Raw genomic sequence first — 26964 nt, 5'->3', positions numbered from 1 at the left:
CAAGCCTGGATCGATGGAAGATGACACCTGAAAGCAGAGGGGACCAAGTTCGAGACTACTAGCCAGTAGTCAGTGGGCACCAGGAGGGCACCGGATGGTAGCCACCTCGACTAGGTGAGTGGGTGACGCTGTACTCGAAGATCTCACGGACCAGGAGGCGTTGTCGGCGACCAGGAAGGAGGATCGAGCTGTCCCACGAAGATAGAAGCTGTCGGCGTCGCTGGACCCAGGATTGGGCAACAAAGCCTTGGCAAATTCAAGCCCACGCGGTGGACCTAAAATGGCGTCTGGAGTGGACCAGGAGGGTCCGGGGTGCCTCTCTTCAAGAAGGAAGCAAGGGCCAGTCTGGAGCAACCAGACCAGCAGCAGTGATGTCGTCGGGCGTCGTTCAGAAGGCCACAAGCCAGCCGGCTAGTAGCCAAACAACGCGGTGCACAGCAAACAGCAGAAGGGCCCCACGCAGATCGTGGAGATGCAGGGAGGCTGACCTTGGGTGCTGGAGCTGCGCAGGGTCGGGGCTTCTCGGACCCCAAAGCACTCACCCGTGGAGGACACGGTGGGCTTGTTGTAAAGATGTCGTGCAGTCTTGGCGATCGTCGGTCCCTCGAGGTCTCGTCGCACTCACGGTTCTCAGCTTTGCTGTAGAGGTGAGTAGAGGTCAGAGGTGCTAGGGAAGCCGGGTCTCGTCGAGCTGGGTCGTCGGATTCGTGATGAAGGACTTGCAGCAGACCGCAGTGTTCTTTAGGATGGTGCCTGCGGATGCAGGGTGACTACTCCTTAGCCACAAGGGAGAATCTTGATGAAGAAATCTTGAAGTCCTTTCGCAGAAAGTCGTGTCTTGATTCCAAAGATGATCTAATTTTAACAGGGGGCCCGCTCCCATCTTTATACTAAAAAAGGGGGCTGACCCGGTGACTAGGTCCTGCCTATGGGTGGGACCAGGAGGGGGGGTGGTTACACCCCTCTGCCATGCCGGACTTCTCCAGGCCAGGGGCTGGTGTGCCCCTGGAACTGGTTCAGACCGGCCTATGCGTAGTGAGCACCGGGGTGCCACTCAGCAGTCACCTTCCTGTAAAGCCCTGCCTACCCAGGATACACAAAACCATGTCTGGGATGGTGCTAGCACCGCCCCGGACAGGAAACCCTTTGTCCAAGCCTCCCTCGCTGGAAGGACTCCCAGCAGCAGGAGGTCAGACTCGTGTCTGTGGTGGCAGCATCCATTTTGTGGAGCTGAGGCTTTAGTTAACTTTAACCGGGGTTCACAGTTACATACATGTCGTGTCCCTCTAGAAGGGTGGAATGCTAACCCCGTCGCCAGAATTGGGGAGGGGTTAGTATTCCAATTCGTATGACACCTTACTCGACATGTTTTGATAAAGCAATACCAAAGTTAGCATTTAACCGCGAGGATTATAATGCACTTAAGAGTATATGGTATGCGTTATCATGGAACAGCTATTAGGACTTGGTTCCGCAAGCTGCAGACAGGCTCAGCTCATGCCAGAGCACCATCTCACACGATTCCAAGCACTCTGCCTTCAGGATTGTCAAGGCCTGCCATAGGAGTGACTGATAGGAATCTGTGTGTCCATTTTAGGGTTAGGTATAGGCATACTACACCTACAGCAAAGGGTGATTACACGACTTTGCCCCAGCTGTCATGCAGCCAGTTGTGTCAAATTTAGGAGGCCAGCCAGGGGTGGCATAATACATGCTGCAGCCCCTGGCAGCCCTGGGTACACCTATGCCCTGAGTTACAGGGTCTGATAAGGTGGCCCAGTACCAATTGGTAAATGCACCTAGGGTACATGTTGTAATTTAGAGAGAGAACAGCCAGGCTGTGGGTCTGATTAGCAGGCCCACAGCCAGAGAAAGTCGTAAACCAGTGAAACAAAAGCAAAAAATCTGGGTGATCATAGGATTGCAGACCCTACTCTCCTACATTGCGGACTAATTTTGTACAGCTAGAGTTACTCCTCTTTTCAGGGACCTCGATTTGCACACAACTACGTCACTTACTTGGTGGATCCGCGCGCCTGGGTGACGCATATAAAGGCACCGCAACGTCATAACCAACTCTGCTGACGACATCACACGGAGCCAAATGGATTCACCCGACGTCACGCACAAGGGGAATTGCTCTGCAAATGTTTCTGGATCCAGCCTGACGCCTGGGAAATTCAAAGGTAAGGAATCTGCAGCTAGATAGAGTATACCAGATAATGCGTTACCGAAGGTAAGTAATTGTTCATCTGCCCTGATTTTTATCCTCAGGAGTATTTTTCATCAGAAATGCCTACACTTTTTGTGAAAGGCCCTTCTTGTGGGAAGAAAAAGGCTTCTACTTATCCACATAAACTATGTGTGGTATGTCTGCCTAATTCACCTTTTGTAAACAAATGCCCTATTTGTCAATTTTTTTCCAAAGGAGCACTTAAGAGCTGAGGGAATTTGCATTAGAGGAACGCTGGAAAAGCTCTGAGCTACAGAGGAGAGGAAAAAGCAAGGAAAGGTTGGGGTCTCTTTACTGCTTCAGCATCCTCCCTTGAAAAGGACACCCACAGAGAACATTCCCGGAAGAAGAAACATAAAAAAAGTCACCATCATCATTCCAAACACTCCTGTCATTCATCGTTCAGTGTTGAGACCTTTGGCACTGACTTGCCTGCAGTGGAAAGATTTGACTTTAGCTCCAATACATAAGGTACCGTCTTCAACTTTATCAGTGCCAATACCAAATTCCAACAACAGTAAAGCCACCACTGTCAACCTCAAACCCTGCGCCTGAACAAGTCTTGACTTCAGCACCTACCTGTCTGATGTCGACACTCTCGTTCTCATTGACACGAAACGCTACCATTTGTTGTTGAAACACTCTATGGCACAGTCAGCGTCATTGAAACTGTACCATAACTTGTCTCCATGAATGTCACTGTCACTCTTGTCGTCGAGACATTTGAAGTTGAGCAGACGTTGAGACATTTGACAGCATTAGTACAATCATTATCTACTGGAGATGCTGTTGATCCTATAGAAGAACCTGTTGCTCCAAAGAAGACAAAGCTGATCATTCCAGCAAAAGTTTATTTACAGATTCCTCTTCAACTTTCGATTTGCCACCTCCTGATGCACCAACTCCTTGTCAAGACGGTTTTATACCTTTTGCTCCATTATCGGCAAAAGGTCCAACATTACCATTGGATCCACCACTAACAGAACAAACTACACGTCCTCCATGGGCTCAAGATAGACATAGAAAAGAAGATCTCTATTAACTTCTACAAGACCATCTTCAGGAGAGACAAGTCATACACATTATCTTCTCCTTTGGCTTCTCTATATGCCTCTTCAGTTGAGGTAGTTTTGGATTTTCTTATAGATCAATCTATTACTCTCCCTGTATTTGTCCCAATCCTACTTCACCAGTGGGGAGATCACTTCACTCTTGAAATTTGAAAAGAGCACTAACATTTTATTTAGACAGAACCAAGTCTATTAGTAAAAGTAACCAATTGTGTATTTGTTAATTATGGTCCACTCTGGACATGGTTACTTCAGGTAAGCAAATCATAGCCCAATATATTGTATCCTGTATTACATGCTGCCATCAGTTATCGAATAAACCTTTACCTGGTAAACCAAAAGTACATTCTACTAAAGTTAAAGTGGCATCTGCTGCTCGTGCAATAATGACCCTCTTTCTGAAAATGTTAATTAGCAACTTCGAAATACTTTCATACATTCACTAAACATTTCTGTCGAGATGAGGACTCTAAAACAGATATTTTAGTGAGTCGGGAAACTTAGAGAAAGTATTCAATTAGGTTACCCTAACATACAGTTTTAAATAAACAAAATCACAGAAATATACCCTTATAGTTATGTCAAGTAACTGACTCTTGTCCCGGCCATGCACAGTTTTGTCATAAATTATGTCAGATGTTGCAGTGATGTTATCACTGGTGTCATAGAACATGTCATGAGTGATGTAATTTGTGAGATAACTAGCAGTGCATGGTGATGGTTTTAACGTCCCTTTAACATTTGTATTTTTTCAGTGAATTTCGACATCAAATTTTAATTTTTTTTTTTTACCATATTTAACATAAACCTTATGCCGTACAAGACCTTTGGCCATCTCCAAAGTGGGTTTGACGGCAACTCCTGGCCTGTAGCCAGACCCTGCACCCAAACCCCGCACGGGCAGCCAACCCACTGCCGTGCACGGTCTTTAGCTGTGCGCAGCGTGGGATTGGCCCAGGCAGTCCGTGCCTCGCTATGCCCAGGTGAAGGCCGCATGACCAACCGCATGCTGCATGAACTGTGGGAACCCATCACAGACACTGAGGCCCAGACCCCCTTTTTGTATTTTTTAAAATCCTGTGAGTGTCCTGAGTGAGCGTCTAGAGCGCTTGCTGGCTCCTGCGGGACACCCGCTAGATCGCGGAAATCAAAAATAAGTATTTAAATTTAGTCCACTGAGACCATCCCCTCATGGTCGGGGGGAGTCAGGATACCCACTACCCTGTCCTCTTATACTTCTTCTTTTAAAGTTCAGAAACTAAAAAATCCCTCTTGGCCATTCAGACGGCTCTATTTCTTGATTTCACACAACCGTGGGACACTTGCGAGCCTCCCGTGAACACAACGTCCAGATATTCAACGTTTTTTAACTGTAATTTCTCAAAAACTACTGAACAAACTTACTCCAGTTCACAAAAAAAAGCACGCTTTCTGGACCATGGTATAGCATTCTGCCAAATTTGGTGCAGTTCCATTCTGCCGTTATGTCTTTAGCGTGTTTCAAAAATCCCAATGGACATTGCATGGGGAAATAGCAATTTAGGAACTCCCTAATTCAGTGTTTCAGAACTTTCCAGGAATGAACTGTGGTAAAAACATTTTTGAAAGTTTTGTGAAGATTCATCAAACTGTGCAAATGTTATCAGCAAATCAAAAAAGTTCTAACTATAGCTATATATATGTTACTTGCATTATCATCAACAAAGTAGGGATATGATTGCTACCTTAGCCTGTGTTTACGACTATCCGTGGGGATCCTACGATGCTGAAGTAAATGTTACTTCATTGTAGGTATTCTTACTCCAGTCCTGAACAACCCTTCCTCCGCCTCATAAGTATATAGTAATGTTTCTTTTTGGGATACTTTATCACATTCAAAAAGAACTGAGCATCTAAGTCAACCTGCTAGTACAATGTATGCTGTGTAATGGAAATTCTGTCTCTCTTAAAGTAATGGTGTATATTTTGTGCAGCTAATGCACTTTTGACCTGAAAGGCATCTTTCCCTCCATTTTTCTCTGCAGTCACAGCAGGGATTTCAAATATTTTGTGTAGTGTATTACACCTTTCTACACTAATTGCTGCAATTAGGTTTAATATATTTATCTTAAATGAGAGTGATCCAATTTAGCACCTAGGGGCTAGGATCGATGCATACTGTGTATCTAGGAATACCCCCTATACCATCAATCTTGGAAAAATTGACAGAGAAAAACGACTTGCCATTATTTCTTGAAACTTCAGGCAATGACTGCTGGTGAATTTTGTAAATCCTTAAGTCAAAAGAAACCCCCATTGGGTAGATACTCATTCATAAACCCACACTCAGTAGAAACCCTATTTTGCCAACCGGAACACAACATGTGCATAAGGAAATCTAGCAGCAAACTCTAATCTCTATTGACAATACAAATTTAATAAGTACAAAGTTATGTATAAACAATCTATAGTATTTTTTTTAACTTGTTTTTATTGGCATTTGGTTATTTGAACATTACAAATCAAGTATTCAGACAAACAATGTATAGTATTTAATTGTAAAAACACATATAATAAACTTAGGTAAAATTAATCAAAATTCATAATAGAGAGTAATAAAGAACCTCATGAAAAGCAATATAGACTCACAAAAACTAACAAACCGCATTAAAATTGGGAGAAACAAACAGGAAAATGGTTCCTGATCCTGGAAAGAACTACTGAATCTAGCACAGATCAAATGTTATATAGAGAGCATTTTATTTCACAGTTATTATTACAAAACTAAATGACAGTTGTCTCTATAGATTTACAGTAGGCTTTCCTTCTTAGTGCATTGACGCGTTTCGATGTAGGCACTATATTTTGACCATCACCTTATTCGGGAAAGAATAATGACTCCCAGTGTGTAAAAACAATATCTGTAATAACATAAACAGAAAAAAATAAAAATTAAATGCTCAATAGTTGCTACTTCACCATCCCCCCTACATACTCATCATCTCCACATTTAAGTACATTTAGGTCTTGGTGAATAAGTGGTGGGTGTAGAATTCGGTCTTCCAATGTCCTATTCTAAGATATGAAAGATTGAAAAGGGACATACACGCTACTTGTTTAGTGTACTAAGAGAAAGACCCGAGAATAGCTCAATCTAGTAGTCCCATCTTCATACTTGTTGGAATGTTTCTAACCACCATAGAATCAATACTTATTCTGACATGGGTATTCTTAAAGTAAACTAATTGAAGATAGATGTTATATTTTATGGTCCTAATGACACATGCTAGGCATATCAGAGTGGTGTATCTCTATAGTTATCTAACTATAACACAGGGAAGATCTCTTAAGGAAAATAATTTTGTAAATCCTGCAAACTGAACACTGTCCCAGGTTCACAAGCAGGATTGGAGGACACATACTATCTGTGCTTATTCCAAAAGCATGGAACAATTTAGCAAAACAGCTGAGTAGTCAAACTGATCTAGGACTATTCAAAAGCAGACTGAAATAGGTTTCATCTCGTAATTTCACTTTGCTTTGTGCTAGCATTTATCCTCTTTCTCAAGTTGGGTTCCGGTGGATGAAAAGTGCTAGAATATCTCTTTTTAATTTTGCTTATTGCGCTACACAAGCACTATCATCATTCATATTCATTGATACTTTGTTTGACCCTGAAATGCTTAGTATGAAAGACATATGTTCCTTTATTTTCATAACTGCTAATTGATCGCTCAATTTCTTTTCTCTTTGTTAACGAAATACAATCATTATAACTTGAAAATAAATAGCAAACTGACCCATCCATCTTGCATCTCTTAAAAAATGCAAAACGGTGAAGAAAAGCATTCAGTTATGGAGACATACTTCCCAATTAGAGACGAAAAGTATGCACTAACCATTTATGACACAGACAACTTGAGGAAATAAGGGAAGGACTGTTAAGAACTTTCTATTATGCGTATTATATTTTTATTGTGTTAATTGTTGGCATTGCCATTTGACACTGCCCAAATCATATAGTAGTTTATTTAACTATTTTGGAAGGATGTTTTCACTTCCCTCTTGTAATCTTTTTTCTGTTATACAGTAATAGGGGTGCTGGCATGTGCTTATTGTTTAAGAATGTCTCTTCATGTACAGTCAAAAATCAGTAAAAGATACACAGAGACCATGTGACCGCATCACTGCTAAGTAGTGTTTGTTTTAGTGGAGACAGGATCAGGTGAATGCTACTGGACAGGCCAGGTTTCATACTGATGAGAAAAATTGAACTTTTGAGGGGAAAAGCTATTTTGCAATCGGATTCAACTGAAATCTGAGCATAAGGGAGCTCTGATCTCCACTTCAGAGCAATCTAGAGGACCAGTCTTGCTTTTCTGAGACAGTGAAAAAGATATATGTTAGTGGGGAAAAAGGTATCAAAGAGCAGACCTTTAATGGAGGCTGTGGCTCAGAGTAAGTTAGCTTCATCACATTTATTGTTGTAGGGCACATATGGCAAACTTAGGCTGCAAGATACTCGTTTCTCACCAGGGCCATAAGTTGTTTTATAAATTACTAGCAGCCAGTCCCGACCTTGTCTAGGTATGAATTGCTGCCGCCAGTAGTATATTGTTTTGTAGGATTTCGTTTAGATAGCATTTCTTATCTGTGACAGGACTGTGAAACGCTCCGATTCACAGTGCACTGCTGATGCACTTAGAGTGCGCGTTCAGTAGTGTGTGAACTCGAGTTTCCCTACTTTATTTTTCCTTGCAATATTATATAGCGTGAACTCGACAACCTGGCATGAGCACAATTTACATTACAGAAGAACACATTCATTTATGGTAGGCATGGGGAGACAAAGCGATTTGCCTGGAATCACAGGATGTTGAGCTGATGCCGAGATTTGAACATAGCTCCCCAGCTCTAAAGTTCGCAATTCTAGAACTTGTGGCGGGAGGTGTGTCTAAAAGTGTATGTCGGTGTGGCCATCAATGCATGTTTTTTTTTTATGTTTCGATAAGGTAAGTGTGGGTATAGGGGTATATGTTTTGGGGTACTGAGGTATATGTTTTGGGGTGTTTGGGTATTTTAAGGGTTCAGATATAGTTTTGGGTTATGGGGTACGGGGTAGTTTTAGGGTTTAGGTATAGGTATGGGTTTTGGGGTACAGGGGTATATTAAGGGTTCAGGGGTAGGTTTGGGGGTACAGGGGTATTTTAGGGTTCAGGGGTAGGTTTGGGTTTTGGGGTACAGTGGTATTTTTAGGGTTCAGGGGTAGGTTTGGGGGTACAGGGGTATTTTAGGGTTCAGGGGTAGGTTTGGGGGTACAGTGGTATTTTTAGGGTTCAGGCTAGGTTTGGGTTACAGTGGTATTTTTAGGGTTCAGGGGTAGGTTTGGGTTTTGAGGTACAGGGGTATTTATAGGGTTCAGGGGTAGGTTTGGGTTTTGAGGTACAGGGGTATTTATAGGGTTCAGTGGTAGGTTTGGGTTTTGAGGTACAGGGGTATTTATAGGGTTCAGGGCTAGGTTTGGGTTTTGGGGTTCAGGGGTATTTTCAGAGTTTAGGGATAGGTTTGGGTTTTGGGGTACAGGGTATATTTATAGGGTTAAGATGGGTTAGTGTTTCAGGGTGTTGGGGTATTTTAAGGAGTAAGGGTGGGATATGATTATGGGGTGCAGGGGTATTTAAAGGGAGCAGGGTGGGATTAGCACACAATATGAGACATGGCATGAAGGGCGGAACGTACCACAGGCCCCCAGCATTTGTCACGCCCCCCAGCACACGCCCACAGCACAACGCAGACACGCCCACAAGGGACTACTTTGCCGGCACGGTTCTTTTACCTTTTAAATGTATATGGTGGGCGTCTGCATAGCCTATGTTTTTCTGCTGCAACTGCCCTTTCCAACGCTGTATTGGATGTTCTCATTGGTGCTGTGGTTCCTGATATTACCCGCCTCAAATGTTTCGGCTCTCTCTTTATTATATTAGTGTGGATTCCTGCTTCCAGCATGTAAAAGTAGTAACAACGTGTTTCAGGAATGCTCGATTCTGCAAAAGGCATTATCTGGACTTGAGTTTATACAGAATGTTTTGACTAGTGTGATGGCCAACTGTATGCCAATCACTTTTCATCCAGTTGTGGCCAAATCCTGGAAAAAACTGTTACTAAGGTTTTTGTCACACTATCTGGAAGCTCAGAAAATCCTTGATGATTCCCTGATGGTCTTTCACCCCAACAGAAGTACTTAATCTGCCCTGATCGCAATTACAGACTCCCTCCAAAGGGCTGCAGACTGTAATATCGCAAGTGTCATGGGATTATTATCTGCAGTCTTCGACTCTAATGACGACTTTCTGATCTCCAGACGTTCCAATGTAGAATGAAAGGCACTGCACTCCTTTTTTTTTTTTTTTTTTGATTTATTTATAAAGAACAGAACTTGGAGGAGAGAATTCCAAAATGAATACATATCCCCCTTCTAAGTTAAATATTGATTTCGTAGAGCTCTATAGTCTTGCCATGTCTGTTAAACTTTTACCTATTAAATTAATAAAAAGTATGACTGATTTTTACACCTACCCAGATGATCCAGAACTCACCTTTCTATTAAATGGCTCTACCACTTGTCAAAAGTCCTTTATTAAATGTGTGTGTAACATCCAAAACTGGATGGATTCTAACTGCTTTAAGGTAAATATGGACAAGACTGTGACCCTATTTCATTTTGACCACTTGCTCTCTGCCTTTTTATTGTAAATTGTAAATTGTAAATTGTTGTGTCTTGTAAAGCGCCCTGCTACCCGGAGGCCTCGTAGCGCTATAGACCGCTGGGGAACCCGTCCTGGCTTTCCCTGTGAGATAGTCCCTCCTGGGGGTCTCCAAGGTGAAACCAGGCATCCCCGGCGTTTGTGTGGGGCCGTTGTGGAGATGAGGCAAGCTAATGCCCAGAGTTGCCGAGTGTGCTCCCTGGTCGGAGTAGGCACCGATGCGAGAATTATCAGTCCGCTGATCCTGGTCCAAGACCCTGCCGCGTCGGGAATCGAACCCTGGTCCCGGGCCGTTCTCTGCACTCGGGTCTGCCGCCTCTAACCAGTGAGCCACACCTCTCCACCTTTTATTAAGACATACTTGCAGTTTTCAGCTCAGCATCAACTTGCTCCTTTCATCTTCAGGAATAAAAGCAACTTCTTTCCCTTCTTTTTGATGACCACCAAAATCAGTGATTGATGCCATCATTGGGTCGAGCCTAGTCTATTGCAACTCCTTATTTTGGCATAGCCATTAAACTACAAATGGTTCAAAACAAGGCATCAGACTTATTACTGCAGCTTCCTGTTTCTCTTGAGTACCCTCTATTCTTTCCAACCTGCAATGCTTTCCCATGCACAAAAGTGAAATTTAAAACCCTGTGTGTGGTTCACAAATCTGTTTTTGGATTTGAATCTGATTTTTCAAATTCTAGTCTAGCCAAATACACACATATGGAGGAGTCTTCACTCCACCTTTGCCAGTCTTTTAACTGTTTCCCGCTTACAAAAATCTTCAGCAGATCGAAAATCGTTCTTCAGTTTAGCCACTTGGGAATAATCTGATTCCAAAGCTTACAGCCACCTCCTCCCACCATTTTGTTTAGTTTGGAAAAAAGTGTAAAACATTTTTGTTTTCCACTTTAGGTATGTTTCCTACCTATCAGGCTTTCTGTAATATCTCTGTGCCAAGAGAGCCTCGAATGTATGGCTGTACTTTATAAATATCCTAAATGACATTTGTCTCACTATGGCTGCTGAAAATAACATATGACTACAGAAAGGGGTTGTCCATTTTTGAGCTCCCATCTGTTACCAGTCTGGATCACAGCTCCAGACATTAAGTGATGTTCAACACTTTAGTTATCTGCCCTTTCTCTCAAAAAAGATAAAAAATGTAGTCTTTTGAATGCATTAGAGAAGGTCTGTTGTACTGTCATTACCATAACAAAGGCAGTAGATGCATTTACTCTCCTAAAAGGTTATGGAATTTGTTTTGAAACTTTGAAGGAGATCTTCCAGAACAAAGAGACTATTTCCTAAAAGTGATCAAGGAGGGCTTTCCTTTGTTAAATGCAGGTACTGAGTGGTAGTGACAGATCTGACCACATCACATTTCGATTTAATCATGGTGTGTTGATGTCCCACTCTTCCTCGTCAAACTTTGCTGACGTAAAATTGGATGCACAGGATAAGATCCCTCTCGATGGTATTACACTATTTAGTTCAAACAAATGCAGAAATGTCTCATCAAAAAACTGCTTCTTCGTAACTTGACCAGCTTGAACAACATTCTTCACATATACAGAAATATGATGCTAATGAGGAAGTTTAAACATGGCTATTAGCGGCAGAGGGCCAGCCCTCAAATAAATATTTTCTTCTTTTGGGTTTTTTCAGTGTAATTAGCTGAAATACATTTAAAGGAATTCTACAAACCAAAAGAATTAATTGTCCTCTTTTAGTCGTGATGGTATTTTCATTCAATTTACAGTATTTGATTCTTATGGTCTATTTAGATCTACACATAAAGAAAGTGGTAGCCATACAACAGGCTGTATAGCTGTAATGTGTTCTTTTTTTGTGTATACATCACTGCTTTTCTGGTGATATGCATCTTTTTTCCCAGGACAATATTACACCGAAGGACTGACTATTTTTCTCAACCTGCCACTTTGACCATTGATGGATGCCTCTTTTTCTTCAGTTAGTTTAAATTTCCTCTATTAGTTAATATTACTTGATAGCTTCTAATAAACTGCCTAAGACAATTCACAGGTGAAGTCAAGTCTCTTTTTCTAGAAGCTTGTACTAGAGTCTCCACAATTGTTTACCCTATGATTCCAATGGAAGACTCATTGCCTATTTGACTTTCACCCTCAAATAATTTTTAACCTGCTGTGATTCGTATTTCAGTGCATCTGCAACTATTTGAAACTCTTCAACTATACTCTGTTGATTCCTTAAAGGAATATACATTTTTGTTTCATTACTCCAAAAAAAAAAAATATTTATTAGAAACTTAGAAACTTTAAAAACACATAATAAAAGGGATGTAGTGGTTTTGGTGCAAAGCCAGATACTAAAATAAAATGACAGAGAGGGGAAAATATTCTCAGTTATCTAACCGGATTTTAATATTTTGTTATTGTTCATGCCTCAAATCCTAGATGTGTTTAAAAAACATACAAAAGACTTGCTGTTAAAAGGCAATTTGAAACAAAGCTTTTTGTAATGTGAATTGCTAAAAACTGCTACACAAATTAACACCAAACTGCAAAGGGTCTCTTCTGTGTACATTTCTGTCTTGATGGCAAATTGGGTGTGATTCCACCCTGCAGTTTTTGCTGTGAGGAGAGCAAAACTTCAAGTAGATAATGGTAATGCCACTGTTAGACCACCGAAGTAACTTTCTACTCCCTACCCCAAAAAAGTATTATTCAGATAGCATACAAATATAGGTGATTGGGGCTTATCAAAACGGTTTTCGAACAACTGATGCAGCCAATTCACAAGAAGAATATCCACAGCGGAGTCTAATTTTATAAAATCTCTTGTTAATTTTTTGCAGTTTTCATACCAACTGTGTTTTTATGGCTCCCTTTTTATCAAACTGCAATTAAGAATTTGGCGTATATGTCAAAAATTCACATAAAATTATAAACAAGAATGAACAGTAAATAAGAGTCATTATACGCGAACAATGGTACTCTATTTTAACCTTCACAGAGTTTATTTAGTTCTTTTTTTTGGCTCATAATATTGAATCCCTTTTTTCATTGCATACTATTTTTTAAGTTGAGTCAGTGAGAAGTTAGGTCTTTTTTGATTTAGGAACTACTGGTTTCAATTTTTAAAACGTGATCTAATACATGGTATGCACATGCCTAAATATAATAGTTCAACAGGATTGTAGAACAGATAATCATGAGGATGTTGGCTTTATCAGTGGAGTAGTTTAAAAATCAATATAATTTCAGAATTGTCTTCAAACGTAAAAACTATAGTGTAGAATTATTAGCAGGTTTCTTGTTGGAAAATAACCTAATGTAAAAGTTGCCAAAGCATTATCCCACTCTGCATGCTCTCCTCAGCAACCTTTTGTAAATGTGACCTTCCATATTCTTCTTTTCTTTTTTCTCTTGTTCGCTTTATAACTTCCAATTGAACAGCCAGTTTTTGATGATGATGATCCTGACAAGGAACAGAGAATAAAGGAACTTGAGCTGCTTCTTATGTCAGCCGAGAATGAAGTCAGAAGAAAGCGGGTATCATCTGTAAGGACATTTAGTGTTTCTGTGCCCCTAGATTGTGTAGGATAGCGCTATTACATTGTTGCATGTTTCTTTTTATCTCTGCTCTGTACATGCTTTGCACATCTGTCCTTTTGTTCATTATTTTAAAGTTTTTTTGTGCAAAGTCGGCACTCCTAATATTTATTGTATAAGCAAGTATTATTATTTTGTCAGAATGTTTTCCATCACTGAGCATCATGTGATACTTTTCTCTATTTTAGTTGCACTACATGTAAAATCTAGTTGCACATATAGCACCAACAATTTCTAATGTATCTTAAATGTAGGTGTTTTCAAGCAGTGCAGTATCTTAAATGTAGGTGTTTTCAAGCAGTGCATTAAGTCTCCAGGTCAAAGTTTTCGGCTGGATAAAAAGGTGTCAAGCTGCTTTATAGAGAACTAGCAGCCCGTCCCGACCGTGTTTGGGTATGAATTGCTGCCGGCCAGTAGTATATTGTTTTGTAGGATTTCGTTTTGATAGCATTTCTTATCTGTGACAGGACTGTGAAACGCTCCGATTCACAGTGCGCTGCTGATGCACTTAAGAGTGCACGTTCAGTAGTGTGTGAACTCGAGTTTCCCTACTTTATTTTTCCTTGCAATATTATATAGCGTGAACTCGACACCTGGCATAAGCACAATTTACATTACAGAAGAACACATTCATTTATGGTAGGCATGGGGAGACAAAGCGATTTGCCTGGAATCACAGGATGTTGAGCTGATGCCGAGATTTGAAAGTAGCTCCCCAGCTCTAAAGTTCGCAATTCTAGAACTTGTGGCGGGAGGTGTGTCTAAAAGTGTATGTCGGTGCTGGCCATCAATGAGAGAGACCTGTGCATTTTTCAAATGGGTGGTGAAAAAATATGAGTATGTTGCTGGAGATGTGGGCCGCCGTGCCACCAATGTACTTACCGGGGAGGGTAAACACCCATTATTCCGAAACTTTCTTTCCACATACCATCACTCCGCATACTTTCATTACGAAAGTACCATGACTCCGCAATGCCATCATAACGCATGACATTACATTTTATATGCTTTTACCACGCATACATTTACAACAAAATTCGTTGTAAATGCATGAATGGTAAAAGCATGTTTTTTTTTTAATGTTTCGATAAGGTAAGTGTGGGTATAGGGGTATATGTTTTGTGGTACTGAGGAATATGTTTTGGGGTGTTTGGGTATTTTAAGGGTTCAGATATAGTTTTGGGTTATGAGGTACAGGGGTAGTTTTAGGGTTTAGGGATAGGTATGGGTTTTGGGGTACAGGGGTATTTTTAGGGTTCAGGGCTAGGTTTAGGTTTTGAGTACAGGGGTATTTTTAGGGTTCAGGACTAGGTTTGGGGTTTAGGGTCTAGGGGTATTTTTAGGGTTCAGGGGTAGGTTTGTGTTTTGGTGTACAGGGGTATTTTAAGGGCTAGGTTTGGGTTTTGGGGTACATTGGTATTTTTAGGGTTGAGGGCTAAGTTTGGGTTTTGGGGTACAGGGGTCTTTTAGGGTTCAGGGGTAGGTTTGGGTTTTGGGGTACAGTGGTATTTTTAGGGTTCAGGCTAGGTTTGGGTTACAGGGGTATTTTTAGGGTTCAGGGGTAGGTTTGGGTTTTGAGGTACAGGGGTATTTATAGGGTTCAAGGGTAGGTTTGGGTTTTGAGGTACAGGGTTATTTATAGGGTGCAGGAGTAGGTTTGGGTTTTGAGGTACAGGGGTATGTATAGGGTTCAGGGCTAGGTTTGGGGTACAGGGGTATTTTTAGGGTTTAGAGATAGGTTTGGGTTTTGGGGTACAGGGTATATTTATAGGGTTAAGATGGGTTAGTGTTTAAGGGTGTTGGGCTATTTTAAGGAGTAAGGATGGGTTATGATTATGGGGTGCAGGGGTATTTAAAGGGAGCGGGGTGGGATTAGCACACGATATGAGACATGGCATGAAGGGCGGAGCGTACCACACACCCCCAGCGTTTGTCACGCCCCCAGCACACGCCCACAGCACAACGCAGACACGCCCACAAGGGACTACTTTGCTGGCACGGCTCTTTTACCTTTTAAATGTATATGGTGGGCATTTGCATAGCCTATGTCCTTCTGCTGCAACTGCCCTTTCCAACTCTATATTGGATGTTGTGATTGGTGCTGTGGTTCCTGAGATTACCCGCCTCAAAGGTTTGGGCTCTCTCTTTATTATATTAGTATGGATTGCCCCTTTACTCTTATAGATGGAATGTTGAATATCCACATGATGTTCATTATAGTTAATAGTACTCCTCATATTTACCTATGATTTATGGCTGTGCAGAATATGCTTTAATCCTTTCTTTAGTCAATTCCTCCTTTGTTTAAACCAGTAGCATATTGGTATACCACTGGGGAAAGTTACCAGCTAACCTTTTGTGTAGAGGTGCCCTAACTATCATGAGTTTTCCCGGAAGAGGCTTCCTTATCTTTCTCGGACATTGGGACTAATGCTGAACCTCTCAAATGAGGTTCAATAGAGTTTTTTTTCTGGCGTTGCATGCGTTTCCTTTCAGTTTGTGACTGTTGCTGCCAGTTCGTGTTTTTTATGAGTGGGGCTAAATCTGATTAGCATGTGGTTTGTCGTCTTCCGTTTTATAGAGAGTAACAAAACCATTATGAAGTGAAAAGCATCCAAAGTTTATGGAAGTTTTTTAGCTTTTTTTTTTGGCAGTCCCTTCATTGTCTTTTTCTCAACAGGAAATGTTTTCCATAGCTCAGTTTAGAAGCATATATGTGCAGTCCCTCCCATGCGTGTCTCAAGTCGCCATGATACCGGATGGTTTGAAATTAAGTCCACAGAGATTGTATGCTGTTTTTACTGAGATACCTTTTATGATGGATACATCTTCCTGCAGATTTTTTACCCAATGGATTTTATGACTGGTCCGGAAAAGCTCTTCTCCAGCATCACCATGTGGTGCTATGCGGTTTCAGCCATGACACTGTCTCCTGACATGATACTGGAGTGTAATAGGCATTCGTTGGCATGCTGACTCCAGTTCCTGTTTTTCTGCACCTCATCAATGCTGGTCTGGAACTACCTGGATGTAAACGAATTTACCCTGCATTTAACCAGTGACTTGTTCAAATGTCTGCTATACATATTTCAGGTTTCAAGCATGGTCACAGATGCAGCTAGAAGATGTCTCTTGTGTTTTATTTGACATCTCAATGTAGTGCTTTAAATCGGAGCACAACGCCACAGCTTGTGATTCTTGTGCCCTTCATGAAGCCAAAAGCCATGTGACCAAGAGGCCAAATTGTGTTTGCCGAAGATCTGCCAGGAAATATCTAAGTTATCTCATTCGCCCATAGATAAGTCACCTATGAGACTGCACTCTCACAGGAATTTCTGGTCAAAAATAAAAAGCACCGTAGGAAGTCAAGTCCTGTTCTTCCTTAAAAGATTATACTGCTACTGGAACCGTTTGGGGTCCTGTTGCTGTTTGTGGACTCAAAATGCTTCTCTGTTGGAAATTACCATCTTTTGGGTGGTACTCCCTTGGATTTTTGCCTGAACTGTTCTCAGTGGCTTTAGCTGTGCTCTCCCTTAGCATGTGCTGAAATGGTTATGCACCTAAAACACATTTAATTTACTTTTAAGAACCTAGTATATTGTACTATTCAGGGTCTGTAAATTAAATGTTAGTGGGCTGCAGTACTCGTGGCACCCACAATAGTAGCACTGTAAAGTATGTCTCTAGGCCTGTCACTGTAGCCTGGCTGTTCAGGTTTTAAACTCCCAATTTTGCCTGTGAAAATCACCCGTTTGACTGACCTAAATCTTCCCCTTAAATATTTTTAAGTCACCACCAAAAAGGCAGACCTTATTGCCCTGTATTTGAAAGTAGGTGGTGCCTATTATCATAGTCACAGCTCTGAGTGTTCACAGGGATCTCTGACTAAAGGAAGAAAGGGCCTGCCATCTTCAATTTAGGTAGAGGAGCACTGGGTGAGGGTTGCCTCATTAGCTAAGGTGTGGCCTTCGCTGCTCCCACCCACAGGCAAGGCACGAGGCATAAATGTAGGAACCCCAGTATTCTCCACCGAACACTCTTTGATCTCGGAAGAAGCACTATCTTGTTTGAAGAACCTGAAGGGAGACAGGACCGGCTTGCTTTGAACCCAGTATGGCAGAAGTGACTCCAAGGGTCATTTGGAGGGTGTCCTGTTTGAGCCACAGGCCTCGACAAGCTTCCAGAGCCTTTTCCTGTTTTCCAGTTGACCAGCCCCAAATGGATCTGACCAGGTCTCCCCTGCTAGCCTCGGGGAGTGAGCCCTGACCCCCAATTACTATCCCCAAGCTGTAGTCAGAGTGTCCTCCTCCATGCCTAAGTGAATACTTCACCAGACTTTGCACCGATACCTCTGTTGATGGCTTCACCTGATTCTATACCGGGCAGCACCTGAATGACTGCTTCCACAGACTTTATGCTGAGCAACACCTGCTCATCAGCCTGATTGGACTAGACGCTGTGCAGCTTCTGAGCAGCGCTGACAACTTAGTCAACGACTTCACTGGACCTGATGCTAAGCAGCCTGCGATCAACTCCAAGCCTCAGCAGCTGCTCTCCGACGTCGTTGAGCCCTTGATCAGGTCTAGTAAGGCTGCCTGGCTACTGAAGACTTTTTACCTCCAGAAAAGTTTCTAAGTGACATGGTAACTTTATGACCGGGACAAACCTGGGCCTTGTATCCAAGCAGCACTCCATCGCAGGCGGCCTTAAATTGTATCCTTGTCCCAGTCCTGTGTGACCAGTTGCTTGTGGTTTGTACTTAGTGCTAAAGTATTCTTTATTTTTCTAATTGGTTTGAGATTGTTCTTGTGTTGTGTTTTCGCTTTATTACGGTTTGAGTACTGCATAAATACTTTACACATTGCCTCTAAATTAAGCCAGGCTGCTCTGTGCCAGAGCTACCAGGGGTGTGCACACAGATTTGTTTGGTGACTTTAGTGATTCACACTGACAATGATTGTCATTGTTTGAGGCAGGTTCTTATCCCCTCAACTAATACTCTAGTTTATTACATTCTTGTGAGATAAAATTCCAATGCTTACACAGATGAGACTGGAGTTTGTGTGTCTATTGGCTGATCCTATGCCGATCTAGGCTGTCTATCTTGCTGTGCTGGATCTATGCAGATCAGATTATGCTCATTCTTTGCCAACCAGAAAGAAGTATATCTTTCTTGCTTGGCGACTCTGGTGGCCCCGATTCCATTGACTCCCAATGTCCCCCCTCTGTGGGCCAGAGCCTCCGCGCCTAAGAATTCAAACAATTCCAAATGTCCGTCCCTGTCCGTAAGATACCCTTTTGGCACTCACAGACCCCACTCATGGAGCTGAGTGTGATATCTTTCTCAAAGCTGTTGATGCCAGACGAAATTAGTCATGTAGCGAGTGCAAAAGTTTAGACTAACTTAAAAAATGATGCTGTGGCAGAACACCGCCCTAGGGTTTACAGATTTGCCCAGATGGAGGTGATACTTGGGTACGACACAGAAGACCTTACAATGGAATATGATAATGAGAAGACTGATGGGTTCCTTTTCCATTCTATTATTGATAATGGATTATGCTAGATTTACAAAATGTGAGCAGTCTGGACCCTTCACCAGAAGAGGACATCACTTACCCCACTGACCCTGCTTCTCATTTTTGAATATAGTACTTAAAGCGGCTTAAGCCTTAAAATTAAACTTGTTCCCCTGCGAGATGAAGCCGAAATTGTGCCTGAGATCTTGTAACACCCCTCCTCAGTGGCAAAGCCCTTGCTTCCAGTTAGTAAAGCCCTCTTGGATTGTGTCACAGCTCCATGGGAAAAACTTGTTTACGGCCCAGCAGTCCCCAGACCGATAGCCAAGTATCTTAAACCTGCTCTGGGTCATCCCTACTTTAGGTCGTCTAATCCATCACTGGAAAATGTGGTTGTCCAAACATTCTCCTCAAAGCAAAACCTGAATGCGTTTTCTCTGTCCCCTTCGGATGGAGTGCCTCTGGGCTGAAAAGTCTTTGCTTCTGGCAGCCTTGTCCTTGGCACTGCTAATGCCAACTGTCTCATGGGCCAATATGCTTGTCCCTTGCAGGAACTTGCTGAACATAGTGTTATCAGCTAGCCAGACATTGCTCGGTCCAGGGACACAGCTGTCATTCTGAGTTACCTTGGCTGGATGCATTCCATTGGAGTTTCCAGCCACGCTCCTGAATAGGCCCTTCGTTGGGAGGCAGGGAAAGCAGACTCATTCCTGGATCGTTTTAAGAACAGTAGCGCCAAACCTCTAAAATGACTCTCTCCTGCTTGCTATAGGGAGCTGATTTATGGCAAGGTGAGAACTTTCACGGAGTTAATAGTCCACTGTGGTGAGGGGACTACAGCAGTTATGACTAGGAGCAGAGCCTTCCACTTCTGCTCCTTCTCAATTAAGAAACGAGGCGCTGGCATCTCTTTTTAGGCGACACAGCCCACTCTCCTCAGTAAAAGAAAACTGCAGGTTTTCACTGCTTCAGTAAGAGTGCAGCCTGTCACTCAAAACTGCACTCTGAATTATGGCGCTTAAGCCCTAAAGGCAGGTTGCACACCTGCAGGACTCGGGAGCCGAACCTGGTGGGCGGAGTGAGCCAGTCTACTGCGTCTGAGCCCCTGAGCTTTGCTGCATCCCATCACCATGCCTCAGCGATTGTGACCCTTTTAGATTGTGCCTTTGGTTCCCTTGTGTACTCCTCAAAGTGTGGAGTTCGAGCATTCCCGCCATTAGCTCTTCACTGTAGCCTCTCATCACTGCTGCTGCTCCTGTGATCTCTCGCTAAATGAAATGTAAGATTAGAAAGTCCCGCCACAGAAAATGACAGGGACCTGATTGACCTCCTACTCACAGCGGCGGTCAAGACGGTGTTGAACAACTGGAAAGACACAGCGAAGGCCACTTTTAAAGCCGGGTTCAACTGGGTCATATTCCTGCGAGGAGCCGACACCATAACAACCAACAGCCTACCGAACTCGGGGAAGAAAAGCGAGATGTGGCTATTGCTAGACAACTACCTGTCCTCACATAAGCCACCCTGAACATCTAGACTAGGCAACACTGCATAAACCACACGCATCACCTACACTGCGACACAATGTGCCTCCTCTCTCTCTTTACTCTCTATATCTCTACACCTCTCTCTCCACGCCACCAGGGGAGCGAAAAGACAATCGGTCAGTCTGTAAGGGGTATGGGGGAAGCCTGAAGGATTGACGAGAAGAAGAAGAAGCAAGCATGAGAACATGGACAAACTGCCATAAACCAATCAATACAATGCTTGCACCCCACCCCCCCCCCTTCCCCGGGGCGTCTTTTCCCGGTCTTTTCCCATCTCCCATGTGTTCAATCTGCACCATGTAAATAAGCTTTTTATTTTCAATAAAAAATTACTGAAATAAAAAAAAAGGAAACAGTAAAAAAAAAAAAAGAAAGTCCCGCCACAACTTCCAAAGGAAATCAGTCAAATAAATGGATGAAATACCAAATGAGAAGAGATGCAGAACTTTTTCTACAGAAACTGAGTTCAAACAATGTGGTAACATGTCTGCCTGAGGCCTGGTCGCCCCTTTCCCCTGTGTTTAAAGAACTGTGATCAGTAGGAGAACTGTGTGGGACTTCCGAGACCTCTTTGCTTTGCTAATTATTTAATAGCCTCAAGTAAAATATGGAACCTTTTTTTAAATTGTGCTGATTGTTAATTCGGAGAAGCTAGTTGTGTTAACATTGGGGTGTATGTGTGAAACGCGTTATTTGCTGTAGCGTATTTATCTGAAATTACATACGAGCGTCTTGTACAAAAAAAAATAATCTGAACGTTTCGTTCTGGTAAAATTCAACTCGAAAATTTAATTTCGAGTTGATTTCCCATCACTCCCGTTCAGAAAACAGCAGTTCATGTTTGGATTTGTACTTGTGCGCTCACAAATTACCCAAACCTTCTGCTCAGGTAAAAACAAAATCTACCTAGAATGTTGCTCATGTTAAGAAATTTCCAGATTGGTGCATCTCGTGGGGAAATGTCTCCCCAAAATTACGTGATGTGGCATAATGGCGTAATATTTGTAATTTCTTATACATTTTGGGGCTCAAAATTATGCCAGCGTAATTAAAATTTTGTCACTCGCCTAGGCAACATCAGACTAGCATCTTCTGTTTCCCTGCCTGCCTGCCTGGAGCTCTCCCCTCGCCCCTAACTAGTGGTTTATGGGTGCCCTGGATATGCACCGGGAATGGGGTCCCCGGGGCCCAAGAAGGCTAGGGGAGGGGAACCTCACTCTCCTAAATAAGCAAGCCGGGCCGAAGGCGGCTGAAATGCCAGAAACCGGTCCCCGGAAGCTTGTTTCCTTCCCAGTGAAATAATTGGCTTGGTAGTTTGGTTTGCCCTGTTCCCATGATGCACTGGGCCAGGGACAGACTAATTTGCATATAGCCAGGTTCTGAGCTGGGATGGTGCAGTGAGCTAAAAAAAGGTGTTGGATTAAGCCCTGATCTCTTGACTGGGTGAGAGTATTCTGTTTAATTCAGAAACTCTGTCCATCACCACCCCCTGTTGTTTAATTATTTTGTCCACCATAAGCGTGGAAGGGTATACTCAGACGTGAGTCCCTTGCTCATTGCACCATCAGGATTCAAGGAAGCCGGGCCGAAGACGGCTGAAATGCCAGAAACCGGTCCCCGGAAGCTTGTTTCCTTCCCAGTGAAAGAATTGGCTTGGTAGTTTGGTTTGCCCTGTGCCCATGATGCACTGGGCCAGGGACAGACTAATTTGCATATAGCCAGGTTCTGAGCTGGGATGGTGCAGTGAGCTAAAAAACGGTGTTGGATTAAGCCCTGATCTCTTGACTGGGTGAGAGTATTCTGCTTAATTCAGAAACTCTGTCCATCACCACCCCCTGTTGTTTAATTATTTTGTCCACCATAAGCGTGGAAGGGTATACTCAGATGTGAGTCCCTTGCTCATTGCACCATCAGGAGTCAAGCAAGCCGGGCCGAAGACGGCTGAAATGCCAGAAACCGGTCCCCGGAAGCTTGTTTCCTTCCCAGTGAAAGAATTGGCTTGGTAGTTTGGTTTGCCTTGTTCCCATGATGCACTGGGCCAGGGACAGACTAATTTGCATATAGCCAGGTTCTGAGCTGGGATGGTGCAGTGAGCTAAAAAACGGTGTTGGATTAAGCCCTGATCTTTTGACTGGGTGAGAGTTTTCTGCTTAATTCAGAAACTCTGTCCATCACCACCCCCTGTTGTTTAATTATTGGCTCCCGCAGTATGCCCTGGAGCTCTCCCCTCGCCCCTAACTAGTGGTTTATGGGTGCCCTAGATATGCACCGGGAATGGGGTCCCCGGGGCCCAAGAAGGCTAGGGGAGGGGGACCTCACTCCCCTAAATAATGCAATTTGTCCCCTGGGGGCATTATAGGGCTCGGGGAGGGAAGTTGCGTGGCCCCCATCTACGTTTTGTCCTGTGGGATGGGGTACCCGGGGCCTAATAAGAATCAGGGAGGGGTGGCTGCATGACCCCCAGTCCGTAATAATGAAATTCTACCCTGGGGATAGGGTTCCCGGGGCCTATTTAGGCTTGGGGAGGGGAGGCTACATGCCACCATCCCCTATTATTAGTATCTGATAGAGACTACTAGCTGCAGATTCCTTAACGTAGAATAATCCCCTGGCGTGAGACTGGATCTGGAAATTTTTCTCTGCCACAGCATCTCTGCGCTACGGGGGCGGTACCACGTGATTCCTTCTTGACGTCGTCCGCGGTCGTGACGTCAGCGAGGTCACATAAGCCCCACCCCGGCGCGCCAACATCCGTTTTTTCCTTTTCCTTGTGCAACACGGACCCGGTTCGTGCTCCGGGCCTGTTTAGGCCTTTTTCCCTTTCGCTATTGCGTGTGTTTGTGGGAACAGTGTGCCGATGCCTTCAGGCTTTAAGATGTGCTCGTCTTGGAGACGGCTGATGTCAGCGACGGACCCTCACCTCATTTGCATGTGGTGCTTGGGGGAATATCACCACTCCTCTGATTGCGAGATGTGCCAGCAGTTGAAGCCGAAGTCGCCGTGGAACTTCTATCGGCTCGCTTGTCCAGATCGGCTTCATCACCTCGTTCAGCTTCTGCAGAAGGTTTTCAAAGCCGCTGTCGTCGTCGCCATATTCATTCCTATCCTGTCGGTAAGTGTCGCAGTTTGTCCCTGAGGGCTGATTCCCGGCCTGTTGGGGGCGTGGGCTCTCCGCGGGTCATGCGGCCCGCGTATGGTCCCCTTATCCACCGTTTCCGGGTGAGGGGGTGTCGAGAGCCCAGATGCAGACATATGTGGCTTCTTCTCCTTCCCCTCCTGGGAATCCCATTGCGCTGTGCGGCTCCGGCCCCAGCGCCGACTGGTTCGGATCCAGGCTCGGAGGATGTGGTGCCATTGGGGTGCGGCCCTTTGGGGGTTCCTCCTTCGGACCACGGCGCCTCCGCTTCGCCGCTAACTCCTGCGGGAGTCCCTGTGGTGTGGCTGGAGGTCGCCGGGGCTCGTTGCATCCCGAGCCCCTCTCTGCCCTATGGACAGGCGATCTTGTCTGAGACAGAGGTGATGCCGCTCTGGCGCCAGGAGCTGCTGGCCCGGGCGGCGCCACAGGGGTCGGCGGACCCCCCTCATCCCCTCATGAGTCGAGGCTGGCGGGGGACCCCTCATCCCTCCCCGGTCCCCTCTTGTCCCTCCACGCAGGCGGCTGCCTCGTCGGAAGTCGAGTGTGACTTGGCTGCGCCACAGGGGTCGGCGGGCCCCTCTCGTCCCCTCATGGGTCGAGGCTGGCAGGAGACTTCTTGTGACTCCCCAGGTCCCTCTCGTCCCTCCACGCAGGCGGCTGCCTCGCCGGAGGTAGAGTCTGCCTTGGCGCTGCCATGGGGGTCGGCGGCCCCTCTCGTCCCATCATGGGTCGAGGCTGGCGGGGGACTCCTTGTCACTCCCCAGGTGCCTTTCGTCTCTCCATGCAGGCGGCTGCCTAGTCGTAGGTTGAGTCGGCACTCTTCCTGCGCCGTCCCTTAGCCACCTCGGCTCTGGCCCAGCACCGGTCTCCTGCTCCGTGTGATGTGGCAGAGGCCTGTCCGGCGTCTCCTTTGGCGCTGGACGATGATGACGTCCTGATCCAGGTTCCGGACTCTACGGCACCAGACTGGCGTCAGGTCGTTGACTCGTCTTCGGATGCCCCCTCTTCCCCGGAGGTTGGACGCCTGCTGGTGTCGTCCTTGCCGGAGACGGGCCGCCGCATTGTGGCTTTTTTCCCCGACGTCTTCAAAGGACGGCTTCTCGCCGTCGCTGCAGCAGCGTTTTTCGGCAGAGGAACCTCAGGTCCACCACTCCTCGGCGCCTCTTTCTCCTTTCTGGACCTGGTCCTTCCCCACTCCGCTTGGCTTAGGGGATGGCCCACCGCGGGGCCCTTAGGAGGCGGGGTGCGGCTTCGCCCGCGCTGTTTCCACGGCTGTGGGAATTTTGCGCATGGAATATCCGGCTGCCCATTTCCCCGCGGATCATCTTCTGGAGGTTCTTCACCAGGGCTCTGGTGGGAGGGAGCTGCTGCTTCCCTTTGAGGGTGCGCTCCAGTCTTCTCTGATGGGGGCTTGAGGGCGCCCCGCCACGGGGATCCAGTGCCCCAACACCTTCTGCACCGGCACCTTCCTGCACTGCGTGACCCGGTGTGTCTTTCCCTCCAACCCTCTGCCAGTGGGCCCCTTTTGCGGACTGCCTTTCTCTCCCTGCCGTCGCTGTTGTCTCCACCATCACGGGAGGCCCGCTGGCTGGACTCTTCGGGGCGCAATATGTTCGCTTCGAGCAGTGCGGCTCTGCGGGCCCTTAACACCTTATGTGTGTTGACTAGGGCTATCTCTTGCTTGTGGGACTCGGCGGAGTCCCCTGGATCTGCAGCTTCTCAGGAGGGTGCTGGTGTTGATTTGCCGCACCATGCGTTAGATGGCCTGGGAGCTGGCAGCATTTATTCTTCGCTCTGCTCTAGACATCTCTGAGGTGCTTGGTCGTGACATGACTTCTTAGGTTGCCCTTCGCTGCCATGCTTGGCTTCGGGACAGTGTGTTCCTGGAAAATGTTCGGGAACGGCTGGTGGATCTTCCCTTCGATGACACTCTTTTGTTCCGCGAAACAGCAGACACGGACATCCGGAGGTTCGTGGCGGGGCTTCGGCCTCCTCCTCCTCCTCCTCCTTCTCCCCCTAAGTGACCTGTGAGTTGATCTGTTTTTTTGGAGCTGTTCTTTCGTTGGGGTGGGTCGCCCCAGTTGTGTGATCTGTGTGATTCATGTGCCTGCAAGTCCTCTCTTGTTGGGACTGTGGCTCTGTTGGCTGCTTGCCGGCCCTTCTTGACTGTGTGTTTTTGCTCTGGGTTATCTATCCAGGTTGGCCCCAAGATTAGGCCTTCTGTCTTTTTCTCCTTGGCTGCTTGACAAGCCTTTTGCAGGGGTTTTTCCCATGGTTCTTTCCGTTGTCCCCTGCTGCGGAAGTTTCTTCCTAGGAGGGTTCCCATGTCTTGGGACTTAACATACCCTATGTGGGGTAGTGGTAGCTGTTATATAGCTTGTTCTGTGCTTGGCAGTTGTGGTCGCTTTCGGGCCTCTGCTCTCTCTGGCGTTTAAGTATGTTGCAGGTGCAATTCCCTTCTTGGGGATTTGGAATGCCTTTGGCGGCGCCCGGGGTATCCTTCTCCGTGGCCAAAGCGCTGTTAGCCTGGTCTGCCCTGCTGTCTGCGGCCTGGCGTCATGGCTCTGGTTCCACGTCTTTTTGTGTTGTGTGTGCGGACCCCTCCCTGAGGTGTGTCCGGGCCCTTCTTCGCCTTCCTGCTCTCTGTCTTGGGGGCTGAGATGGAATTCTGTTCCTCCCTCTTTTAGGCGTACCCTGCCCTGTTTTCCCGGGTGCCCTTGGGCTACTCTTTCTGCTTCCGCCTGCTTTATTGCTGTCAGCGCTGTTCTGTCTGGTCTATTGACTTCTAACTGTAGTGGGTTCAGCTGCCCTCTTCGCGGGGAGTGTTCCCGGTGGGGGGGACTTGCATTCTTTCTGCCTCGTCTCTTTGGTGTCTCTAAGTTGATCTTCTTCCTCTTCCTTGCCTTGACCTTGGATGGAGTTTTTGTTGCCTGATATGGGCGTGGAGTGCTTCGGCCTCCTCTTGCCTTGCCCCTGTTTCCTCTGCGGAGTGTGGACGGGCTTCCACTTCTCTTCTTCCTTTCTTCTTCCCGTATCCCCTTGGGATCGGTGGTGTTCTGACTGTAGGGGTTCTCCTTGCCTGGGGGACAGGGCTCCTTGCCCCGTCTGTCGGACTCGTCCCCTGTGGGA

At 45.3% G+C, this 26964-nt stretch overlaps 1 protein-coding gene across 1 annotated transcript in view; it reads left to right on the top strand.

The window, feature by feature from the left end:
* Positions 1 to 26964, top strand: part of MYBL1 (MYB proto-oncogene like 1) — a 610566-nt gene that overhangs the window by 245952 nt on the left and 337650 nt on the right. The window contains exon 8 of the mRNA XM_086965817.1: positions 13478 to 13582. Within this exon, the coding sequence (XP_086821943.1) occupies positions 13478 to 13582 (105 nt within the window). The remainder of the gene's footprint in view (positions 1 to 13477; positions 13583 to 26964) is intronic.

The sequence above is a fragment of the Lissotriton vulgaris genome, chromosome 4_1 (assembly GCF_964263255.1).
Source record: "Lissotriton vulgaris chromosome 4_1, aLisVul1.2, whole genome shotgun sequence".
Lineage (NCBI taxonomy): Eukaryota > Metazoa > Chordata > Amphibia > Caudata > Salamandridae > Lissotriton > Lissotriton vulgaris.
The sequence above is the reverse complement of the archived record's forward strand: the minus strand, read 5'-3'. Positions and strand labels throughout refer to the sequence as shown.